The 18450-nt window shown below is 44.2% G+C and overlaps 1 protein-coding gene across 4 annotated transcripts; it reads right to left on the bottom strand.

Moving 5' to 3' along the window:
* Positions 1-165: 165 nt before the first annotated feature.
* Glt8d1 (glycosyltransferase 8 domain containing 1) lies at positions 166-12896 on the bottom strand. 4 transcript variants are annotated; one of them, XM_052190057.1, is made up of 10 exons: positions 12645-12896; positions 7456-7509; positions 7258-7356; positions 3279-3492; positions 2239-2356; positions 1953-2037; positions 1691-1803; positions 1091-1257; positions 903-1015; positions 166-668 (listed from the first exon to the last, which is right to left on the bottom strand). In XM_052190057.1, the coding sequence occupies exons 1-10, from the start codon at positions 12835-12837 to the stop codon at positions 478-480; spliced, it is 1347 nt and encodes a 448-aa protein (XP_052046017.1). In that variant the 5' UTR covers positions 12838-12896; the 3' UTR covers positions 166-477. The 4 variants fall into 4 exon arrangements, with proteins under 4 accessions (XP_052046017.1, XP_052046018.1, XP_052046019.1 ...); XM_052190058.1 differs by lacking the exon at positions 12645-12896 and adding an exon at positions 12083-12641; XM_052190059.1 differs by lacking the exon at positions 12645-12896 and adding an exon at positions 12203-12641.
* Between the last annotated feature and the right edge of the window lie 5554 nt (positions 12897-18450).

Genomic DNA, 18450 nt, shown 5'->3' with positions numbered 1-18450 from the left:
TATGGCCAGGTATGGTGGCACCTAGCACTCAGGACAAAATCTGGGGGTTGGGTGGGGGTGAACATTGGGTCCCCTGGAACTAGAATGATACAGTTTGTGACCTGAAATAGGGGGAATTGAACTTTGGAAGAACAGCAGTGTTTACATTCTTAAGAAGCAAAGAAGTCTATTGGAAAATGTAGATTTTATTTACAAACCAGGCCACAGGTTACAAAACTAAAACCAAACAGCAGTTCCTACCTACAGCAGCTAGATGCAGTTATGCTGGAGTTCAGTCTGTCCTTTAAGTCAGCAATATAGTAAGCAAACATTTGGTAAGCCAGATGGAGACATGATAGTCATTTGGAGATCTATGATCTCCACCCAGTTGAACTGTTTTCTATAGTTGGTACAGAGAAACTCAAGCCCTCCAACTGTTATCTTCCACATAGCATCTTCCTGGGGTTCCTGAGTGACGCATTTGGCTTCAATTGTAGTTCACTTTATGTTTGAGGTATCCATATGTCTTCGGATTAAACTGAATTTTCCTGTTGGGTCTGGAATATACCACTTTTCCCAAACGTCAGCATATGAAGCAGCTCTTCCCCAAGGCTTGAAGTGACCATTCCAGTGAAGTAACTTGGCAGCCTTTACAAACTGGGGTGAATACCGTTTTCCAGCACTGGAACCTTAAATAAAAAGTGCCAAATGAAGACAAAGAATGCAATGTTAAGCTGCAGAAACTAAAGGGTCATAGTCTCCTGGAGGAGGTGTTCTTAGATACCAAGTGGTGCTTAGTGTAAGTCTGGCTATTTGTTTTGATGTCGGGTCTGCTAGGTGGCTCTGGCTAACCTCAAAACTGCTGTCTTTGTGTCTATCCCAAGTGCTAGTATTACCAGCATGAACGATGGTTTTATACTTACCAAGATGGCGGACATTCCACATAGGGTCAATTGTGGAATGCTGCTGATAAAATACAATAAGCAGAGGGGGCGTAGTGATGCTGCCAGCCAGTGTTCTGCTGTATAATCCCTCTCTGGGGGAAATAGCATGTTAGTGAAGAGAATGGACCACTGCTCATTTTAATAGCTAAGCCAGTTTACATACTTACTCTACATTGAGTTTCATCCATTTTTCCAGTTGGTTAGTTACATTCTGTCTTTTCCATTCAGTCAAGTTTGCAACAAAGACTCCAGGATTAAAGGAACAGGTGCTGGCTTTCATGGAAAGCTTACGAATTCTTTCCTTTTTATAGTCAAGATAACCAATATAATTGTACTGAAAACACAAATGAAATATTTGCTGCTTTAAAGATGAGTTTTTAAAGCAAGTAAAGAAAAGGAAGTCAGTAGTTGAACTTTTATTTTCCCCTGAGACTGAGTTTCTCTGTATTGCCCTGGCTGTCCAGGAACTCTGTAGACCAGGCTGGCCCCCAACTCAGATCTGCCTGCCTCTGCCTCCCAAGTGCTGAGATTAAAGACATGTCACTGGGTATTTGAGTTTGACTACCTAAATTATAAGCAAAAGAGACAGATCCTATAGAAAACAGCTGGGATCTTGAGTTTGTCTTAGAACATTCAAGGACAATCTGGTTGTAAACTCCATAAATCAATAAAAAAGTAGCTGTGAGATCTGGAGAGCAATAACTAAGATGGAGCTCTGAATTGGAAACTTCTCATTAGCCTTCACAGGGCGTAAGTAAGCCATTAACCTGGTTCCCTGCTCCACGGATGATGACTTTAGTAGAGGCTGAGTCACAATCTTCTGAAAATGCAGCAGCATGCCCTGGCTTCAGTGGGGTGTTGTACAGGGCAAGTATATCACCTGAAATGGGTAAAGTGAGATGAGTAACTGCAGTTGTCGTGAGATTCTGTTCCTCTCACTTCTAAAGAATGGGGGACCTTCATAGTAGACCATCGACAACCCACTACAGCCCAGAATACCGATGAAGAACAGAACTCATTCTTTGGTACCTTGTACAATTACATCATCATCCATGTATATGGCTTTCTTTGCACTGGGAACCAGAATTGGCAAGTAGAACCTTGCAAAGGTTAACTGACAAGAAGAAAGGGAAGAAATATCAGCATAGGATACAATAGCTGGGCTTTTATTTGTACAAGAACCCAGGTAAAAAATAGTCATGGACTGGAGTCCCCAAGTTTGGTTCCTAGGGAACTACCTGCACTGTAGCCACAGTCACCCAGGTATTCTAATCAAATACACTCCCCAAAAGAAACAAAGACACATGGAACTCACTGGTTTCATGGACTCCCCCTGGTCAGGATCCGCCTTTACTTTCCCTTCCAAAAGTTTAGTGTCAAAATTTACAATTTTGTACCTGATGCTTTTCAGGGAACCACTGTTAAGCCAAGACCTAATGAAGAGAAAAAAACATTTGGTCATGTTTCTAATGTATATGGCTGGATCTTCTATGCTTTTCTAATAGTGGTGGAATGCAATGTAAGAGACACCTAGGAACTAAATAGATGTTTCAAGTTCTTTGTTTCTCTAAGACTAGGGCTTCCTCACTTAAGATGAAGGTATCTCCACCAAAGGTCCTTCTCTACCAGGAATCTGTGGGACAGTGTCTTCTCCCACAACCAAACTACTGCAGAAACTAGACTTGAGAAGAGCCAGCCAAACATGGACTACTTGTAACTTCTAATCCTCCTTCCACCTCCCGAATGCTGGGGTAACAGGTATAAGACACCATGCCCAGTTTCTGTGATGGTGAGAATTGAACCCAGTGCTTTGTGCATGCATATCTCTAAGAAGCTATGACTAGTAAATCATATACTGCTTCCCTTATTCAGCAAGTCAGGTTGAGAAACAGACCTTTTTTTTATTTTATTTTATTTTATTTATTTATTTATTTTTGTTTTTTTTCCAAGACAGGGTTTCTCTGTATAGCCCTGGCTGTCCTGGAACTCACTCTGTAGATCAGACTGGCCTCGAACTCAGAAATTTGCCTGCCTCTGCCTCCCAGAGTGCTGGGATTACAGGCGTGAGCCACCACCGCCCGGCTCGTTAGACCTATAATTAAAAGAACTGTGGAATTAATAGTGCGACTATAACAGCTAGTTTACTTCCTGACAAATTATCATTTCTCCTGCCACAGAGGCATGACACAATCATATGGAAAACTGTATTTGTGTGTGTGTGTGTGTGTGTGTGTGTGTGTGTGTATGTATGTGTGTGGTAAAACATCATCATGTTGTAAAACGGCTCCTGGTTTAGCAGTGGGCCTATGAAGAGTATCAAGCAGAGGCAGAATCAGTTAGGAAAGCAGTGCTCACCGGAGATGGTCTGCTGTACTGTTGAACGTAACAATGTAAAAAATCACATTGGAGCGAGTGTTTTGGTGAATGCTGTTTATAGCTGCAATGGTCCCACCCAGTCTGTCTTCAGAGGCAGCAATAACCACCGGAATCTCCTCTTGTCTCTCATTTACTGGATGTTGATGAACATTTGCAATTAAGTCTATGGGCTGAAGCCCCACAATTCCTGAATCTGAAAAGAACACACAAGGAAAGCACCAGTACAATCTCATGAATTTCTGTTCTTGCTTTGGGTTGTTTTTTTGTTTGTTTTTTGCTTTGAAAAGGAGTTTTGCTATGTAGTCCTGGCTAGCCTGAGACACAGAAGGAGATAACACGGCAATTATAGCAACTACTTACTCATTCTTGCCCAGTAACTTGGAGGCATACAATAGGAAATTATGTTTTCCTATATGTCACCACTTTTTTTTTGTTTGTTAGTTTTGTTTTTTTGTTTTTTCGAGACAGGGTTTCTCTGTGAAGTCCTGGCTGTCTTGGAACTCACTCTGTAGACCAGGCTGGCCTCAAACTCAGAAATCTGCCTGCCTCTGCCTCCCAAGTGCTGGGATTAAAGGCGTGCGCCGCCACCACCACCCAGCTATGTCACCACTTTTATACAATTTGTAAAATTTGTAAAATTCTTACTAAGGAAAATTAGTAGTACTTAGTAGTAAAATTCAATTTTAGTAAGGAAGTTACAGAATGTTTCTAGGATGTATTACGACAGTTTATAAACAGCCTTAAAGAGGCACATGGTCTTTGTCTTAATAATTCCTTCTTAAGGACAAAATTTGAACTAGACAAGAGTCCAAATTTAAAGCTAGGGACCTGGCTCAGCAGTAAGGGTACAATGCTTTACATGTGCGAGGCCCAGTCAACACAGATACGCCAAATAACCCTTCATTTTATTTATACTTACAAACTGTTTTTCAAACTACAAATCATAAAGAGACATAAAAATGGCTCAGCAGTTAAGAGCACTGACTGCTCTTGCAGAGGTCTTGAGTTCAATTCCCAGCTGCCAAATGGTGGCTCACAGCCATCTGAAATCTCTTCGGGAGTATCTGAAGACAGCTACAGTGTACTTACATATAATAAATAAATCTTTAAAAAAAAATCAACGTAATGGATCATGATCAGAATTTACTCTCCGTAGTACTGGGGATGAACTTAGCATATGCTGAGCAAATTCTACTTCTAAGCTAGATACCTAGGCCTACGATTAGAGTTTAAATAGGAAAAGTACTAGATTGAAATAGAAAATTAAATTTTAAAAGAAAATTTAATACATAACTGTGGTATTACTCTGTAAACCATCCTTGGCTTTTATGATACAGTAGGATCTCCACATTTATGATTTCCACATAGAAAGAAATTACTGTACTAAAAATTCAGAACCATGATTTTTATCATTAGGACCTAAATAATACAATAAGGATTTATGCTATACAAGATATTATATGCAATCTAGAAATGCTTTATAGTACATAGTAAGATGTATACAAGTTATATGCAAGTTCTTTCTATGAAATTTCATACAACAGACACAGTATTTGAAGATGTGGGTCCTATAGCTAGTCCTGTGACTATAGAGAAATAGCTATATACTCATTTAGTTATCGATAAACACTGAGCACTTACTATATGCTAAGTAATGTCCATCACTGGAGTTATAACTATAAATACAACATACAAATTATAGGGCAGTGGTGGTGCACGCCTATAATCCCAGCACTCTGGGAGGCAGAGGCAGGCGGATTTCTGAGTTCAAGGCCAGCCTGGTCTACAGAGTGAGTTCCAGGACAGCCAGGGCTACACAGAGAAACCCTGTCTCGACAAAAACAAATCCAAAAAAACAAAACAAAACAAAACAAAAAAAAATAGATAAATTATAACCAGTCTATGCTGCAAGAAATTCAGTTCCTACTGTGGGATTGCCAACTAAAATTAAAAGTTATTAAAAAAACATATCTTCCCACGAGGACGAGTCGTAGCGTCCCCTCCTGAGTGTGAAGCCAGCTCTAGGTGCTGCTTCTGTGCAGCTGCCTCTTGCCATGTATGAAAGTAGTTATGCTTATAAAATCACATGGAAATTTTTATCATATGAAGCTTAGTATAATCTCAAATATATAGAAAAATATACATAGTAAGAAAAGGTCTAGACGATACCAGTCAAATTCTTTTAAGTAGTCTCTCAGGTCAGTGAAATAACTTATTCAACTAATACTGACTAAACCACTCCACCTCGGCCTCCCCATGCTGGGATTACAGACGAGCTAAGTCTGGGTCTCCTTCCTTTTTGAGACAGTCATAGGTATCTCAGACTGACCTTGTCTTGGTATGTATCCAAAGGTGGCTTAAACTTTTCCTCCTAAATTTACTTACTGTTGCATATGTGTATGTGGTATATATTGTGTGTGAACGGTGAGCCATGGTATAGACTTTATTGGATTACTACCCACTAGAAAGGGGTGAGAAGAATTTAATTTTAAAGATCTATTATTATATGTAAGTACTCTATACCTCTCTTCAGACACACCAGAAAAGGGCATCAGATCTCATTACAGATGGTTGCTGGAATTTGAACTCAGGACCTTCGGAAGAGCAGTCAGTGCTCTTAACCGCTGAGCCATTTCTCTAGCCCAGAGAAGAATTTTTTTAAACAAAGTCTTGCTACAGTCTATTCTGGCCTCAGATTCATGATTCTCTTGCCTTACCTCAGTTTCCCAACTGCTAGGATTTCTGTGGTGTATTGTCGCATTTATCCTCAAAATTGAGTTTTTAAACAATGACATGTGTTCACAAGTGCAATACCATCACTATGGAGGCTAAGGCATGAGGGCCAGGAATTCAAGGATAGCCTATATTATAGAGTGACTTTGAAGCCAGCCAGAGTCTTAAGATCTGGTCTCAAGATATTTAACAAACACCCTGAAGCCTCAAATATCCCTCATTACCAGAGTAGATTCACATGAACTAAAGAACTGCAATGTTATATACAATAAAAAATTTTTGATTAGCTTAGACTTTATGATTTCTGCTTTATTACAAAAGTCCTACTCTTGTGATTGCTAAGTTAAAAGAAAGTAACAGTTAAAACAAAGTTGCTGCCAGGCCGGGCAGTGGTGGTGCACACCTTTAATCCCAGCACTTGGGAGGCAGAGGCAGGCGGATTTCTGAGTTCCAGGCCAGCCTGGTCTATAGAGTGAGTTCCAGGACAGCCAGGACTACACAGAGAAACCCTGTCTCGAACAAAACAAAACAAAAAGTTGCCATATTGATGACACCTTGTAGTGGCAAAGGCAAGCATCAAATACCAGGGACACTTGTCTGTACCCATCTTTTAAAGCTCTGACCTGATGAACTACAAGCAGATGGCAGCCCACAGGTGTTCTTTAGGGCCTCTGACTTGACAGAAAGAAATATCCTCTCAGATCAAGTCCTTAGCGAAAGACTTCAGCACAGAGAAGAGGGGGAGGCACCAGATGACTAATGAGTACCCAGTGTGCTTGCTATCAGAACACACTTTTAACAAACTACCAGACCCTGACTGAGGCTGGTCGAAATCTGTCCCTCCGCTGAAGCCCAGCTCCTTCCCCGTCACTGCCACTGCCCAACTCAGTCGCCCACTCCCCACCTTCCCGACAGCCAGAGCTGTCTAGAGCAGGCAACTACTAAAGATAAGCCCTCGCTCTGGACAATTAGCCCTGACTCTGCACAAACTTCCTCTCCCAGACCTCCTCTAGAGAGTCCACATGTTCCCTCCTCCTTTCTGCAGACACCCCTTTCCACTCTGCCCCATCTGCTAAGGTCAAACTGTACTTTCCCCCCCTTTACTTGCCTGAGTCTTTGTAAAAGCAAGAAGAAAGTTTGCTTTAGGATGTGGGGCCCCAGGACCTCCAGGTCCTTAACAACAGACAGTAGGACAGGGTTAGGGATGTAAAGGCTCCTCCCATACCTGAAACGTCATTCTTTAACAAACTGCTCAAGCTGAGGAAGTTATGGTGCAAAACCAGTAAGAAGAGAACAACAGCCAGGACCCAGATGATGATGTTTACTGAAACAGAGAAAAACCTGTGTTACAGCTTTTGGCCTTGGTAAATATAAAAACAACAGAACTTAAAGGGGGAGAGGGAGAGGGAAGGGGAGCATGTACCTTTACGGAATGACATCCTTTTCTTCTGTCTTACATAAACATTAGCAATTAATCCTATAAAATTAAAAGCCCCAAGGTCAGTGAGTCCATGAGGATGCAATCAGAACGCTTCTGCACGCTTACTCAGACAGGAGACAAGGGAAACAGGATACTTTGCCAGATACTTATTTTTAAGTTAATAAATTCCAAGCACCCAATAGGGGAACTGAAAATTTTATGATGATCATATACAAGACTTTCATAGTATATGGAGAAGCACATAACTTTAGCCTTGTTACATTGAATACTACAAGAAAAACATCTATCAAAGAGAAATATCTGAAGTCTAGCAACTAGACAAACATTCCAGAATCGATTTTCTGTTTGAAACACCTAGTTAAGCTGGCTATGCCTTTAGCCACAGTGCTCAGGAGGCAGAGGCAGGCAGATCGCTGAGCTTGAACCTGGCCCACAGAGTGAGTTCCAGGACAGGCAGGGCTACACAGAGAAAGCCTGTCTCAAAAATACCAACCAACCAACCAACCCCCCAAAAACTAGTTAAACTGGACATGGACTAAAAAGTATCGTTTATTCACCTGATCTAATTGTCATCTCTAAGGCTCACTGCCTCTGTCTGCTAACCCAAGCCCAGGTCTGGAAGCTTCTAGCTTCTGTACATCTTATCTAGGACTAGAATGTTTTCAGCCTCTGAGACTTACTGAATAAACTCCCTCCTTCCTAGTTCTTTCTGAACTCTGACTGGCTGATTAAATTCAACTATTCTGGCTAAATCTCCTCTCCACTCAGACAATCTGGCTTCTCTCTCAGCCTCTGACTTTTTCTCTCTGGCCTCAAACTGACGATCTGCCCCAGTCTTCTGGCTCCTCTCATTCTCCTTCGGCCTTCACCTGTCTGGCTTCTTCTCTCTGCAACTTGCCTCTATACAAGTTTCCCAGTAAAGCTGCCGTCTCTCTCTTTTCTCTCTGAGCTGCCTCTCTTAAGTACCTTCCCATTCCCCTCTGTTCTTTTCAGAGTCAGGCATATCATTTGTCACTTTGTCCGCCACTCAGACATCACTTTCAAACATGCATGTTTCCTTCTACAAACTAACTTTACCTTCATTGTTTGGGATTAAAGATGTGTGCTAAGGGTGTGTCTGTATTCCAGCCAGGGGGATTAAAGGTATGTGCTAAGGCTGAGCCATACCACAACTAGAAAGAAACAGGGTTTTTGTTGTTGTTTTTATTTTCAGAAACAACAAAATCTTAGGGTTCAAAATGTGAGAAAATATTCTACAACAATGGACTGTGGCGTCTCTGACAAAGTAATCTGAGGAATTAGCACTATTCTTAAAAATTATATTTTAAGGGGATGTAGAAAATGGCTCAGAGGCTTAAGAGAGCATGCTGCTCTCCCAGACGAACCAAGTTTCCCAGCATTCATGTCAGGTGGCACATAACTGTAACTCCAGGTCAAGGAGAGCTGATGCCCTCTCTGGCCTCCACAGGCACCTACACACACTTGGCAAACTAAGATACAGATACAGATGTGCAACACATACACACAATTTTTTTATGTGGGCTAGGAAGAGAATTCAGTCCAGAAAATGCTTGCTGTTCAAGTCAAACCTAATGATTCAAGTTAGATTCCCAGAACCAACATAAAATGCAGGGTGTGGTGGTAGACTGATACCTCATCACTGAAGATAGAAGGATCCCTGGTGGACAGTCATCTTGAGGAATACCACAAAAGGTTGACCTATGGCCTCTACACATGTGTACTTACACATACAGAGAAATGTACACACATAGAAAATGAATTTGAGCTATTCTAGTTAGCAGGACACAAAAGATGGGCTTCAAGCAAGTACTCATTTTCTGTAAGTAGATAAGTGACAGAAAGCACTTGCTGATGAAAGTCTTCTAGCTACTTACATAAAAAACACCAGCTTTCAAAGTAAGTTTCATCATGTTGTCTTTCCTGGTAATGAGGGTTCCTTGGTCTGTTTAGAAGAAACTCCCAGGGCCGGAGATAGACAGCTCAGCAGTTAAGAGCACTGGCTGTCTTCCACTGGTCCTGAGTTCAATTCCCAGCAACCACATGGTGGCTCACAACCATCTGTAATGGGTTCTGATGCCCTCTTCTGGTGTGTCTGAAGACAGCTACAGGGTACTCACATACATTAAAGAAGAAGGAGGAGGAGGAGACAAGAGAAGCAGCTCTCAAAATTTCATATACACTGTGTGTATGGAGGAGGAAGAGGAGGGTGAGGGAGGAGGAGGGTTAGGGAAGGGGAGGGAGGATTATGAGGATGGAAGAGGAAGAAGGAAAAAGAAAGAAGGAGAAGCAGCAGCAGCAGAAAACTCATGGTTCTTTTGCTCAGAAATTGCAAAACCTTTACATTCCCAAACCATCTGTGTACAAACTCCTCATAAACACATACAGAGATAGCCCAGGACAGATATTACTCATTAATATAAAAGAATCTTAGGGGGAAAAAACCTATTCTGTTTATTGTTTTTGAGACAAGGTCTCATTATACAGCCCAAGCTGACTCTGAACTTTTGGTCCTGCCGCGCCAGGCTGGGCTTTCAGCCTTTGCTTTCTGCCGCGCCAGGCTGGGCTTTCAGCCTTTGCTTTCTGTTTTGCGTGCGCGCACACGTGTGTGTGTGTGTGTGTGTGTGTGTGTGTGTGTGTGTGTGTGTGTGAAATCAGCAGCAGTTCTGTCAGGTGTTTCCTTGCTCGAGTTTCTTTCCCCTTACAAGTTTCTGTTAAGCCCACAACTTGCCAGTCTATTTAGTCAGCTTGTTCTCAGGATCTCATCGCCTCCTGAGTGCCGGCATCGCAGGCGGGCTGCCACACCGGTCCTGCATTTCCTTAGGTACTGGGAATTTGAACTCAGGTCCTCACACTTGTGAGGTAAGTACTTTACCTACCATCTCTCTAGCATGCCTCCACATTAAAAAAAAATGCTAAAGCTAAATACCTGTTTATATTCAGTCTCAACAACTTTTTAAAAAACTTTCCCCTCCTATTACAATATGGGCATAGATAACCATGCAAGGGTTCCCACTGCTGCTCTGCACCCTGTCCTATGACTGTTCTCCTGTAGCATCAGCTCCCCTCCTTTCCTGGTGGACCGCACCCATCTGCACTCTAGCACGGACTGGTGTCTTCCAGTTAGAGGAGTAGAGGTAGGAGTGGAGGGTGGGGAAGATGGAGCTCTTACTCCAGCCACTTCCAGTGGACTGACCACAGGGCCACTCCCTCACACTAAATGACTCAAATACTCTTCTCTGCGTTTGCTTCCTCTGCTCTCAAATGTGAGGTCACCAACAGCATCTTTCTGTGCTCTCCTTACACCAGCAATCCCGCTCTTTCCTCTCGGTTGCGGAACGATCGCATGTGTCTATCTGTGATCTGTGAACAGAAGTTCCACAGAAACAAGGAGTTAAATGAAAATGTAATTCTCCTGCTGGATCCTGACACTGAAGGCCGTCCCTTCCAAAAGTGCAACACGCATGTGACATTTGTAGAACAGACTTGTTAATCCAGGAGCAGTCCAGTTCTCCAAAAATGAAGAGATCTTACAGTAATCTTAATAATCACCGACACTAAATTCCAGAATAAGGAAAAGCTAGAGATTCCAATAGAGCTGTTAGGTCAAAAGGAACACGGCAAAACCATTTTGTTTTTCCATCTTTTTCTACTTCAAACACTATATGGTCTATAAAATAACTCCCATCCTATGAGGCACACAGGTAGGGATACAACCCTGAGGATTAAGAGTCTATTTATACTTGTAACAGAGTGAGCCTATTCATACATACTAAGAAAAATGTAGGCAAAGGGAAAAGAAAAAAGACCCATGAAAATCGTTGTCTTTCATTGTACTGGCTCTAAGGTGCGAAGTGTCAAAACACAGGAACAGTTGGACATTTTCACACTTTACTGGCTAAGTCCTACTTGTCTTCCATGGTCAGCAAACTTCCCCAAATCCCAGGTTATACTTCCCTGAGCTCCATCACCTAGGTGCCTTTCCCCCACAGCTAATTCAATAGCCATGTTTCTGGCGTGATACAGATGTCTTCATTGGCACACTCCAAGTTTCCAAGCTCTAAGCCACAACTGTGCTAATTATAATTAATTCAGGTCTTGGTAGCTCCATGGATGTGTAGATGCTAGCTGGCAGCAGCTGCAGCCGCTCACCTCCCGGCCTAGAGTGTCTAGCATCTCGCCATCTGTGCCTGACTATGCATGCACAACAGAGTCCACAGAGGCAGATGGCCCCAGAGGACGGGATCCCCAGAATGGTATGTCTGAATAAGGCACCCATCTAGCTCACTAGTGAGGGAAGAGCTCACACTTTTGAAAATACACACAATCCTTGAAAGACAGTGTTAAGGGAAACCCTTGGTTGGTCTTTATCACGAGGGAGGGACTGGTCTGGGAATGTGAGAGCCATGGATATCGGTAACCAAAAAGTTGGGCCGAATTTGGGACCCCCTACAGAAGGGCACGGAAGCTCAATCCACGAGATGTGGGGCGACAAGAGCCTCGCAGCTCTTCTCCGAGGCAATCTCCTTTCCCTGGAGAATGTGGCTTCGTTATCTTCCCTAACTCTAGGGATCATTAGTAGCCTCCTTACGCTTAGGAGTGACGGGGACGTGGAGAGGCGCTCCCGGAATCCCGCCACGCACTGACAGGCCAGGTTAGAGCAGCGTCAGATGAATCGTCGCCCTCGGAGGTTCAGCGCAGTCGCCTTTACCTGCGCTGGGAGGAGGGGCCGCCGCCCACGCCCCGGCCCGCCCCGCCAGCTCAGCGCTCGCTCCGCAGGCCCCAGGCCCGGGCCCACCGCTGGGCCGCCCGCGTCCGCCGCTCTCTGGCCGTGGCCCACTGGCCGACGAACTCTGCAGCAGCCACGTAGTGCCACAACCCCTAGTTGACCGTGCCTCCCTCTGCCGGAGAGCCAGGCGCAGCAGGCGCCACGAGGGCAACCCCGTCGCCGGGGTCCTCCCGGAGAAAAGGCCGTCGCTATGGAGACGCGCCGACGGCGGTTAAATTGGGGAGGCGCAGCCCGCAAGGGAATCCCGCGGCAATTGCAACTCCGGGCGTCCAGGAGCACTGACCGGTGCACAATGCTCTGGCCAGGTCGCTGCCCCAGCCCTCGTGAGCAGTGTACAGGGTTCTAGGAAAGCTAAGAGACGTACCTCCCTCGGCGATGGCGCGGGGCGGGGCCAGGGGTTGTCCGTGCCCATCGGAGACATCCGCTTCCGGGGCCACGGCCGAAGTGAGGCGCTTGGCTGGTCGGCCTGGCTGTCTTCGGCATCGTCCCCCGCAAGCCGTACTCCTTAATAATCGGCTACCTTCGTTTCGCTGTCGGTATCGGTCTTCGGCAACCATGCTGGAACACCTGAGTTCGCTGCCCACCCAGATGGTGAGGGCGCGTCTCTTTGGAGCCTAGCGACTTCTAAGCCCCCCCAGCTGGAGCACCGACTGGTGCTGCGTAGTTCGCCACCCCTAAGATTGGCTTCACTTTCCTCTTCTCTTCCCCAGAATGGATCCCCTTTCCCGTGGTCTGTTAACATGCCCAACTTTCCCTGGAAAATTACATTTTTGCTTCTTTACTCTCGGGCCCTACTGGTGTTGAGTGGTGCCTTATGCAAAAACTGAGTTCCCTACAAGAATTGCAGTCTTTTGGTAGTAGGACCAACTCTTCCCCTTCTTTTTCGTCCCTAGGACTACAAGGGGCAGAAGCTAGCTGAGCAGATGTTTCAGGGGATTATTCTCTTTTCTGCAGTAAGTATTGCATTACCTTTACTGTTTAATCCCGCCTCCCTTGGTTTGACTGCATCGTATATACTTTGTTTCTTTTCAGATAGTTGGGTTTATCTACGGGTACGTGGCTGAACAGTTTGGGTGGACTGTCTACATAGTTATGGCCGGATTTGCTTTCTCATGTTTGGTAAGACATTTGTGAGTGTTTATTAGCAGCAACATAAGTTTTTCTGATTTGGGAAACTTGGTTGGACCTTGTAATAAGAACCAGAGTCTGCCCTTTGTTCATCTTTTCCATTGTTTCTGTTTTCTGTTATTTGAAAAGTAGAATGTTAAGCTGTGTCAGATGGCTTGAGCTATGGTTTGGTGTAGCGCTAATTTCCTTTTGCACCTCCTCTGGGCAGTGGGATTAGATACAGTGGGGCTTCCGACTTTGCTCATGCTGCCTCCATATTGCTTTTAGTTCTTAAAACTCGCACGTGTGAACACTTAAAGCTTGTTCTTACAACCTGACATATTTTGTCTCATCAATTTGTTAATCTTTAGCATGGTGGTTATTTGGAGATCAGACATACTTAATGATCTTTTAATCCTTGAATGGAAATAACTGCTGCCTTTCCTCTGTTCTGATCTAGCTGACACTCCCTCCGTGGCCTATCTACCGCCGACATCCCCTGAAGTGGTTACCTGTTCAAGACTTAGGCACAGAAGACAAGAAATCAGGGGACAGAAAAATTAAGAGGCATGCTAAAAATAACTGATTGGGACTGTCACAATTCAGCACCTGCTTTCGTTTCCTGTGACATGAGCTGCATTGCTTTCATGACCAAAGCATGAACTTAAACCACCTATGTTCTTAGAGCACAGCTGTGTCGAGGTCTAGTTGTTCTGGCTTCATTTCTAATCCGAATGCATTTTAAGCTCTATTTATACCATCTCTTCATAAGCTTGTTACAGAGAACAGGAGATACAAGTGCACAGGGCTTCTTTCAGGTGTGTACAATGAATAAACACCTCATAACTCAGTACGACTTTGTTTTTTTCTCTCTCTCTCTCTCTCTCTCTCTCTCTCTCTCTCTCTCTCTTTCTTTCTTTCTTTCTTTCTTTCTTTCTTTCTTTCTTTTTCCCCTCGAGACAGGGTTTCTCTGTGTAGACCAGGCTGGCCTCAAACTCAGAAATCTGCCTGCCTCTGCCTCCCAAGTGCTTGTGATCAAAGGTGTGCGCCACCACCACCCGGCGACATTTGTTTTCTTTTAAAAATATTTTTGCAATGGGTTTTCACTATGTAGACGTTCCAAGTTCAAAATCCCGCTTTACCCTCCCAAAGTGCCGGGAATAGAGGCTCCCACACCCGGCGGGAAAGTCCTATTTATAACTATCCAAGTCTCATATTCCATTATGAGCCATCACACTGTTTTAAGAGTGAGTTGTTTGATTTGGTGTTTTGAGATAGGGTCTTTCAATATAGCCCTGGCTGTCCTGGAACTTGCCATGTGGACACCAGGCTGACCTTTGAACTCATAGTTCTACCTGCCTTTGCCTTCTGAGTACTGGAATTAAAGGCATGCCCCCACCGTGCTGAGCCCAAGTGGTTTCAGTTAAAGTTCATGGAGCACTTCTCTAGCTGGTGGGTCCTGTGCTGCTTAGATGCTCTTGTTTAGAAAATGTAAACAACCATCTCTGTCACTATATCTTCCTAGTAGGCTTTTTTTTTTTGGATTTTGTTTTTTTCGAGACAGGGTTTCTCTGTATAGCCCTGGCTGTCCTGGAGCTCACTTTGTAGACCAGGCTGGCCTCGAACTCAGAAATTCACCTGCCTCTGCCTCTGCCTCCCAGAGTGCTGGGATTACAGGCGTGCGCCACCACAGCCCAGCTTCCTAGTAGGCTTTTTTTAATTTCTCAGTTTTTAAAATATTATTTAGTGTGTATAAGAGTGTGCATATTGAGGTAAGAACAGTTTTCAGGAGCTGGTTATCTCTTCTTGGAGCCCAGGGGGCTGTTACTGGCTAAGCCATATCAACAGCCCCCCTCCTCATCTTCCATTGTTTTGTTCCTTTATTTGTATATACTGTATGTGGGCCCACAGGTAGAGGTCACTTCCTTCCTTCTGTGGGCATTCCAGGGATTGAATCTGGGATGTCAGGCTTGGTAGCAAAAGCTTTTGCCTACAGAACTGTTTTACACACCCCCTGGAAGGTTCTTTTTAGATTTTAATTCTAGTTGACTAGAGAAGAGGAGGTCTCAGGCTCAGAGCCCCCAGGAGCCAATGGAGTCAAACCAAATGCCTGGGAGGAAGCTATGGGCAATACTGAGAACCTAGCCCTACCCAGACTTCTCACAGGGCAGTGCCATCCATTTGTGGAGGAGCCAGACTCACTGGCCAGCCTAGACACAGGCCAGGGTGCGAATGGGCGTGAGAGGGAAAGAAGATCTAGGGTCTGGGAGTGAAGGAGAGGGGTGCTTGGAGGGAGAGGGGAAGGAGATAGGCAGTAAGTTCTCAATACTAGCACATACCTCTGGGAACTTAACTGTCAATCTGTGGTACTCTGGAATACTTTGGAACCTCTGGAACAAGAGCATTATACTTGAACATACACTTGAAGGGGGCCAAAGTCATAACTAAGGCTTGACATTCCTTTTAATATTTCCAAATGACTGAAAAGAAAAATATGCTTAAAGGCCTCATTTTAGGAGTGGGTATGGGAGAATTATTATTAATAGCAACCTTGTATATCTCAGGACTTCCTAAGTGGATTCCAACAAACAGAGAAAAGATTCTTTTAAAGATAAGACAGAAAATGAGGCATAGTATTAAATATAATGACTGTGATTCAGTAGTTAGAAGCACCCAGGTAGGATTAAAAATCAAGGGACTGGTGTGGTCTGAATATCCTTGCCCTATGTGAAGTGGCACTGTTAGGGGGTGTGGCCTTGCTGGAGGAAGTGTGTCAATGTGTAGGTGGGCTTTACGGGCTCCTAGTGCTCAAGGTCTGCCCAGAGTGGAAGAGACAGTCTCCTGGCTGCCTTCAGATCAAGATGTAGAACTCTCAGCTCCTTCTCCAGTACCATTTCCACCTGGAAGCTGCCATGCTTCCCATCATGATGATTACAGGCTGAACCTCTGCAACTGTAAACCAGCCCCGATTAAATGTCCTTTATAAAAGTTGCCTTGGTCATGGTGTCTCTTCACAGCAATAAAACCCAAACTAAGTCAGCTGGCTAGATGGCTCAGCACTAAGAGCACTGGCTTGTTCTTCAAGAGAAACTGGTGTCAATTCATTTTAAAATGAAGATGGAAACTAAGTGAATGTTTAAATAAAAGTAGTACTGAAATATGAAAAGATCAAAAGAATTTTTTTGAGACTTCTATGTAGCCCTGTGTAGACCAGACTAGAGCTTACTGCATAGACCAGGCTGGTCTAGAACTCAAAGAATTCCTGAATTTGCTTCCCAAGCACTGGGATTAAAAGTGTACACCATTCACTTGGAAGGCAGAGGCAGGCGGATTTCTGAGTTTGAGGCCAGTTTGGTCTACAGAGAGTTTCAGGACATCCAGGGCTATAGAGAGAAACCCTGTCTCAAAAAACAAACAAACAAAAAAGTGTGCACCATTAGTGCTTTGGTTTTGTTGAATGGGAGAACATTTTTTAAAGCTAGTAAAATAATTTGTAATATATTATACCAGTAAGTTAGAAACTAAAGGAAAGCCTTCCAGTCGGGCCAGATCAGTGGCCCGATACCCTCCCACACCCTACAGGCTGGCCCAGGAGGTCTGCAGTAACCAGGGACATAGCCTGCCTGCCTCCCAGGAGGTTCACGGTAACCAGAGACACAGCCTGTCTGCCTCTCAGGAGGTCCACAGTAACCAGGGGCACAGGAGGCCTGCTCTAACCAGAGATGCAGGAGGCCCACCCTAACCAGAAACAGCACTGCCTGCCTCCCAGGAGACCAGCTCTAACCCTGGTCACTGAGCTCCACCTGCCTCCAAGGAGGCCTGCTCCAGCCAGAGTCACCCAGGCCAGTTAACACCAGAGATAACCAGATGGCGAGATCATAAGTGACAGCGCCATCAGAACCCAGTTCTCCCATCTCAGCAAGCCCTGGATACCCTAACATGCCTGAAAAGCAAGATGATGACCTAGAGTCCCATCTCATGAAGATAATAGAGGCCTTTAAGGAGGATATAAATAACTCCCTCAAAGAAATACAGGAAAACACAGGTAAACAGGTAGAAGCCTTTCAAGAGAAAAAAAAATCCCTGAAAGAAATACAGGAAAATACAATCAAGCAGGTGAAGGAATTGAACAAAACAGACCAAGACCTAATATGGAAATAGAAACAATAAAACACTAAGGGAGGCAACCCTGAAGGTGGACAACTTAGGAAAGAGATCAGGAGTTACAGGTGCAAGCATCACCATCAGAATACAAGAGATAAAGAGAAAATCTCAAGTGTAGAAGATACCATAGACGATATTGACATCTACCAAAGAAAATACAAAATGTAAAAAGCTCCTGACCCAAAACATCCAGGAAAAAAAAATCAAGCTGGGCGGTGGTGGCGCACGCCTGTAATCCCAGCACTCTGGGAGGCAGAGGCAGGTGGATTTCTGAGTTCGAGGCCAGCCTGGTCTACAGAGTGAGTTCTAGGACAGCCAGGGCTACACAGAGAAACCCTGTCTTGAAAAAACGAAATCCAACAAACAAACAAACAAACAAACAAATCAAACCTAAAAATAATAGGAATAGAAAAAATAGTAGAGGGTGAAGAATCCAAGTTCAAGGGGCCAGAAAACATCAACAAAATCATAGAAGAAAACTTCCCTAACCTAAAGAAAGAGATGGCCGTAAATGTACAAGCCTATAGAACACCAAATAGATTGGAGCAGAAAAGAAAACCCTCTTGTCACATAATAATGAAAACACTAAATGTACAGAACAAAGAGAGAATATTAAAAGCTGTAAGGTCAAGTAACATATAAAGGTAGAATTATCAGGCTTTCAGGAGACCCCATATGTAGCCCCGACAGGGACAGAGCAAAGGGCGAGTGAGCCCCCCTTCCCCCTGGCTTTGTAGTTTTCCTCCCTGCTCTGTCTCTGTCTGTGGTGAGGCTGTGACTTCCTCCTGAGAGCCCTGCCTGCCTATTCCCTGCCTGTGAGCTACAAAGAGATCAAGGAAGGTCTCCTGAAAAGAAAATGGCTACTGCCAACGGCTTGCCCCACCCTCTCTACCAGGCTC

The sequence above is a fragment of the Apodemus sylvaticus genome, chromosome 8 (genome assembly GCF_947179515.1).
Source record: "Apodemus sylvaticus chromosome 8, mApoSyl1.1, whole genome shotgun sequence".
Lineage (NCBI taxonomy): Eukaryota > Metazoa > Chordata > Mammalia > Rodentia > Muridae > Apodemus > Apodemus sylvaticus.
The sequence above is the reverse complement of the archived record's forward strand: the minus strand, read 5'-3'. Positions and strand labels throughout refer to the sequence as shown.